The 7,500-nt window shown below is 41.1% G+C and overlaps 1 protein-coding gene across 1 annotated transcript in view; it reads right to left on the reverse strand.

Annotated features, from left to right (window-relative positions):
- Nucleotides 1-3,479: 3,479 nt before the first annotated feature.
- The window catches only part of cUnh1orf52 (chromosome Un C1orf52 homolog), a 9,438-nt gene continuing 5,417 nt past the window's right edge, over nt 3,480-7,500 (reverse strand). The window contains exon 3 of the mRNA XM_081387741.1: nt 3,480-3,951. Coding sequence (XP_081243867.1) covers nt 3,800-3,951 — 152 coding nt within the window. The 3' untranslated portion in view covers nt 3,480-3,799. The remainder of the gene's footprint in view (nt 3,952-7,500) is intronic.

The raw sequence follows: 7,500 nt of genomic DNA on the forward strand, positions 1-7,500 counted from the left end.
GCCTTTAAGCACATGTGTAGAAAGATATTATGTTTTATTTAGCAAGCCTATTACAATCTCAATCAGAGATGGAAATGACCATTGACAGCCAATACAGGAAATTTACCATGGGAAATATATGGATTTAAAGTTCTTTAACAGTTAACAGTAATTCACTGGCCGATGGCGGACATGTTTTTTGAGATACATCAATGTACGCATAAACAATCATGGCAGCTCGGACAAAGAAACGGCATGCCAATTTTCAAGTCAATTGGACTAGCGGCCGACTAGTTATAGCCATTTTCGTAATATTTTGGGTTATAGCGCCACCAAGCGGCCAGTCGTAACGCCCTTTTCAACGCGACCACAGAATGAGCTTTTTCATGATCAGGTGCGCTGAGTTTGGTGAAAATATCTCATTCCATTCACGAGTTATAGCCATTTTAGTAAAAGTGGCTCCGCCCACTTTGAACAATTTCGGCTTCAATTTACGAACTAATTTACGAACAATTTCGTAGACCAAAATTTCTACTTTTTTTTATAACTATTGACAATTCCGATCGGGCCAAAAAGCTAGGACTAGTTCGCCAAAGTAGGTTCTTAAGAAAACTCACGTTTACAATAGGGATTACAATAATATCACACACACACCTGGAATATAGTTGCAAGCATCAGTTTAAGGGGCCGAGCACCACAGACGCAGAACGAGGAGCTAAAGACCAAGGCAGCGAACATCAGACCAACTGCAACAATGAGTAAAGAATTTGGAGACGATTTTAAGCAAAATGGTTGAATACAATCACTTGTAATATGATATAATTGCTTATCACCAAATATTTGTGCATTTGGTGAATGAAACGACTAAAAGTTCTGTATTATGCAGGCTGGACAAGAAATTTGGCGATTTGTAAATTTGTAAAGAAAGTCTACGCGCCTGCAGTCATATATATATATATATATATATATATATATATATATATATATATATATATATATATATATATATATATATATATAACACACATACCAATAGACTAGACACGTAATACGCATGAGCAGGCTATCAGCGTTTTCGTGGATTTTGCGCGGAGATCGTATTTCTTGCACCTTGGAACGTATTTCAAAGTTTGCGTTCTCGAGCTCCAAACACTGTTTTCGTGGAAATAAACGGCCAGAACGCATTATAAGTTTTCTGTCTTCTGTTTGAACGGTATTGTGTTAGCGGCCCCTAAGTTAATAACTAATGATCGTTTGACGGAAGTGAATCAATCAAAACTAACTTTATCTGGACAGTAAATTTATTCTAGAGCTACTATAAAGCCAAAACAATCTCTGTTACTTTAATTTCCTATTATCACTGTAAAGCTGCTTTGAAACGATTACCATATCGTCCATATTGTTAAACGCGCTGTATAAATGAAGGAGACTTGACTTGACTATAACTTTTGACCAATAGGTGGCGCTGACATCAAATTGATCTGGTGTGGTCAGTGTTGGGTGACAATTTTTTGAGATTTTTCTTTGTGAGAGATTTTTGTTCAGAAGTTATAAGCAAAAAAATAAAAAAAAATGCATTTTTCCTGACCACTAGGTGGCGCTGTGCCGAAACTGTGCAGGCATCCTCAAGTCAAGGTCGTCATAACACACACCAATTTTGGTCAGAATACGCGGAAGTGTTGCGGTGATATTATAGCCTCATCCATTTTGGCATGTTTGTTCACATTAAACGAGAACGCTTTGACGAAATGACTTGAATTCCATGTTTTTTCGTCAGCAAGGTCTGAGGAGATACAGGTGTATCTTTCACAAGATCTGTATTGTGAAAAGCACTGCACAAATAAATGTGAATTGAATCAAATTGAACAGATATGAGGATGTTGTTTCTAGCCTTTTTCAAAAGTTATTGGCATAAATGTGAATGTAAAACTTTGGACAGTTGGTGGCGCTAGAGGGAATGAGTTAAAAATGTCTGTGGTGAACGTTCAGACTGTCTTCAATCTGTGTGCCAAATCTCACAACTTTATACCATATTGTTCTGCCCTAAACTTCAAAAGCAGAAGAAGAAGAAGAAGAAGCTTTGATCACAGGAATAAATTACACTTGTTTTATTTTAAATTGTACTCATATTTAACAATATTACTGTTTTTTTTAATCAAATAAATGCAGCATTGGTGAGCAGAAGAGACTTTTAAACGCATTAAAAATCCATAACTTTTGACTGGTAGTGTGTAAGAAAAAGTTTCTGCTCCTGAAAATGGTAAAACTTCAGAATCTGGAATCTCCTGACGTTCATTCAGGCGTGAAGATACAGCGAACACACACACACACACACACACACACACACACACACACACACACACACATTCCTGCACGCTGGAATCTTATCATCTGCATATTTACCTGTTTCATGTCCACAGGAGACGACAGAATCCCAGGAATCCCTCTGATCATTCCAGGAAATATTACAGACACTTTCTTCATCCTTCAACCTGCGGGAAAACAGGAAAACAGCAAAAAGCCTGGAGCGACACACACACACACACACACACACACACACACACACACACACACACACACACACACGATGTGTGGAGACACTTCAGCATTCAGAAACTGTTTTTTAAACATCACTGTGGCTTTACTATGGTAAAATACTGAAAGTATTGCATAGTAATAACAATACTGAATGAAACACCACCACTTGTATCAGTAAATATCATGGTTTTACCATAACACCAAAAACATGGTATATGGAATTAGGAAAATCATCGTAGAAAACAAATTTCTGCTGATTAAACATTTGAGAGCAAAACTAAACAAAACTTATTTACTCTAGGCATTTCTGCATGCTATTACTTTTCGTTTTTTAAAAGCCTGAAGATTCCAAGTTTTGGAAGATCAAATCTTATTCAGTGTCGCCACCTAGTGACAGTATAACACCAGTACACACACACACACAGAGAGACATTTGGGTTTCCATGTTTTATGACGACTTTTCATAGACATAATGGTTTTTATACTGTATATTTTGTCCCCTTACACTAACCCTACACACACGCGCACACACACACACACACACACACTAACCCTACCCATCACACACACACACACACACACACACACACTAACCCTACCCATCACACGCACTGTGACGCACACACACACACACACACACACTAACCCTACCCATCACACGCACTGTGACGCACACACACACACACACACACACACACACACACACACACACACACACACACACACACACACACTAACCCTACCCATCACACGCACTGTGACACGCACACGCACACGCACACGCACACACACACACACACACACACACACACACACACACACACACACACACACACACACACACACACACACACACACACACACACACACACACACACACACACACACACACACACACACACACACACACACACACACACACACACACACACTCTATATGATACAAATACACAAACAGAGACTCAGAGAGAAGGACTTTATCAATTTGAGAAACTACAAATCATCTGAAACATACAAGAAACATCAAACTAAAATCACCAAAGGAGAATGTTCTTTACAAGCTGGAAATGTACAGTTGAAATCAAACTTACAATAACATCCAAAACAGAAACACATCACTAAAGCAGAATCGCCCTTCACACACACTCCCTTGACACACACACGGACATGATGTTGGATTTACACGTTTAAAATGTCCCAGACTCGCTTCATCCAGAGGCTGATTCCTGACTGGTAAAGGGTGAAATAAACTAACACACACACACACACACACACACACGCTTCAGTCCGCAGACTGGCGCAGGATCCGCTTCTCCTCCTCCACGAAGTTCTTGTCAGACGTGGCCTGACCGATGTCTCTCTTTCTCTTCTCCTTCTGCTGGAATGTTTCGACGTGACGTTTCTTAGCAGATTTCTTCAGCGAGTCCTCGTCATCTGAAGATAGAGAGAGACACACACTTCAATAGATGATGGACAGAAACAGACAGACAGACAGACAGATAGACAGATAGATAGATAGATAGATAGATAGATAGATAGATAGATAGATAGATAGCAGTGGCGTGGCGTGGGGAAAATTTCTGAGGAAGCCAATTAAGACACAACCTCTAAGCTGTGTGTTTTAAGGGGTGGGGGCAGAAAATCATACGTTACCATTTATATGTTGCTATTTTGATTAACTATTAGAGCGCCCAGCATCATCTTACCGGGACTTACGCTTGTTACAATCCAACACTTTGAGCACGGACTCACACTCTCTCTCTCTCCCTCTCCCTCTCCCTCTCCCTCTCCCTCTCCCTCTCCCTCTCCCTCTCCCTCTCCCTCTCCCTCTCCCTCTCCCTCTCTCTCTCTCTCTCTCTCTCTCTCTCTCTCTCTCTCTCTCTCTCTCTCTCTCTCTCTCTCTCTCTCTCTCTCTCTCTCTCTCTCTCTCTCTCTCTCCCTCTCCCTCTCCCTCTCCCTCTCCCTCTCCCTCTCCCTCTCTCTCTCTCTCTCTCTCTCTCTCTCTCTCTCTCTCTCTCTCTCTCTCTCTCTCTCTCTCTCTCTCTCTCTCACACACACAGTCAGTCCTCTTAAACATCTTTCATGGTGTCTTTTATTAAAACATTCGCAGATAGGAAACGCCAACGGTAAGCAACAAGAAGATAACCTTTTTCATTTAATACACCCTTAAATCGGTGTGACGCTCATTAAGGATATACAATAGCGGTTATTCACAAACAATAAACAACAAAGTGCACTCACATGCTGCTTAATCAAAGCACGCAAGAAACAGTAAGAAGAACTATAATCACATTAAAAAAAATAACACATCGCTAAATGGGCAGTTCAGACCAGACGAGCTCTTTCTCTCTCTCTCTCTCTCTCTCTCTCTCTCTCTCTCTCTCTCTCTCTCTCTCTCTCTCTCTCTCTCTCTCTCTCTCTCTCTCTCTCTCTCTCTCTCTCTCTCTCTCTCTCTCTCTCTCTCTCTCTCTCTCTCTCTCTCTCTCTCTCTCTCTCTCTCTCTCTCTCTCTCTCTCTCTCTCTCTCTCTCTCTCTCTCTCTCTCTCTCTCTCTCTCTCTCTCTCTCTCTCTCTCTCTCTCTCTCTCTCTCTCTCTCTCTCTCTCTCTCTCTCTCTCTCTCTCTCTCTCTCTCACACACACACACACACACACACAGACAGTCAGTCAGTCCTCTTAAACATCTTATGGTCTTTTCATTAAAACATTAGCAGATAGATAGGAAACGGACGGTAAGCAACAAGAAGATAACCTTTTTCATTTAGTTTTGGTGTTGGCCTGCCATCGGATTTAATTCTGAGTTGCTGCTGTAGAGGCAGTTTAGTAAAATATTTTTTTATCAAATACGTCCAAATCTCCACCCTCCATAATTACAATTAATAATTTTAGCTAACTAGCTAAACAAGATGTCAACACAAATCTTCCGCTATTTCATTCATTCATTCATTGACGATGATAACGTGATGTGATTGGCCTGATGCCAACAAGTTCATGGCTTCCCTTGACACTGTCCTGACCAATCACAGGGGAGCAGTGTCGTGACATAGCGTCACTTGATTGGTTAATCATTCTTTTTTTTTTCTATTAAGGGATGCCAACTCAGCCTGGCCTCCTCACAGACACAGGGTGCAGTACCATGTTTTCAACGCTCATTCACCATGTCACTTTTATAGGGGCGCTGTTTTACACATCATAAAACGCTCAGTAATGAATGAAGAGAGACGATGAGGAGATGACAGGATTACGTAAACTGTGAAAACAAAAGTGTTTATTAAATGACGATTATATTCTGAAAAAGTGAGGAAGCATGGCTTCCCTTGGCCTCCGCAAGAAAACGCCACTGATAGATAGATAGATAGTAGTGCTGCACGATTAATCGTATCGCAATCGCGATGTCAAGCCTACGCGATTATATGACGCAAAATGCTGCGATTTTATAATAAATAAACAAATTAGCGCTGTTAACGCACTTATTAATGCAAATGCTTTTAAACCATTCATGCACGATAAGACAAAAGAACGAGCTGCCTGTGAATGTCCTCCACACACACACACACACACACACACACACACACAGATAGATGCGCGCCAGCAGTATCAAGTTCTCTTTAGCGGTAGAACGAACGAACAACACACATGTATGCCAAAATGAACGCGCTGCCTGTGAATGTCTGCCTGTGACAGACAGAAAGACTCGCGCTAATATCGTGCGTGCGCACAAAACAGCATGACAGAATACAGTTCTTTTGGAGCTTGAACGAACAATAACACACACAATTATGCCAAAATGTCTTTTTGTCGAGTGTCTTCATAACATAAGAGTAGTCTTATGATGAACACGAAGAGTTGTGATGACTCGTGAAAGAATGAGGCGCGTGTGAGATCCGCGTCTCTGACAGCGGCTGGTCTTAAAGGGACAGTACACAGTAGCCACTAATTACATCCAGGCCCGGGGTGGGTAATCGGGAGAATCGGGAGAATTCCCGGTGGGCCGCTTCACTTTTGGGCTGGTTGAGGTTTTTTTTTTTATTTATTTTTTTTATTACACATTTGTCACGTTAGTTACATTAGGCTACACACGTTCCGCATTCTGACACCGCAGCGCGCAGCCTCTGCATGGGTTATACCATAAGAGGGAGTTCTCCCCTACCCTCCCATAGAGTTGGTTGGGTCCATAGCCCGTCTTTTCCAAAACCGCCGGCGCCTACCGATAGCTGGGCCTGCCCTATGGCGAAAAATCAATGACAAAATGAACTGCGCGCAGTAAATGACATTCGCGAGAGGATAACAGATCTACAAGCGAGGAAACGGGAACTCGCAAGCTCATTCAAACCCTGTGCGCGCATGACATCTCCTCTGCACGCAATACAAGCCCTCGCGCCCGCATTATCATTCCACGCTCTTGATCTCCTGCTTTTGCTCACTCGAACACTTTTATTTTTGGCTGTCGATGGGCGGGACTTACTGTTTTAATAACCTCAAATGTCATTGGTATCACGTTTTTTGATTAAAAAAGCATTATTTTTGAATACAAATCTATAAACATTAGTTCAATATGCCTCTTTGTGGAAGAGTGGGATACATTTCAAATGCTTTCTTTCTTTCTTTCTTTCTTTCTGCTTTTGTTAATTTATCAACCTATCCTTGTGGAATAGTGGAACATTTTTTGTTAACTTCTCAGCTTAAGTGAATTATTATTTAACCATTGCATTATTTGTTGAACATTGTTATTAATAAAAACTGCACAATGGTAAGAGCTGAACTGTTGCTTCATTTATCCAATTTGGAAAAAGTGCTAATTTGGAATTCCACCATGGAAAAAGAGGGCCAGTCTTGGGCCTGAAACTCCCGGGCTGAAAAGTGGCCCCACTCCGGCCCTGATTACATCTGTCGCTAAAGTTATTCTTTTTTTTTTTTCTTTTCTTTTTTTTTATTATTATTATTTTTCTTTACCCCTGACATGTATGGTTTTATGTACTCTTGTAT

This window comes from Scardinius erythrophthalmus (assembly GCF_964197995.2).
Source record: "Scardinius erythrophthalmus genome assembly, chromosome: 15".
NCBI lineage: Eukaryota > Metazoa > Chordata > Actinopteri > Cypriniformes > Leuciscidae > Scardinius > Scardinius erythrophthalmus.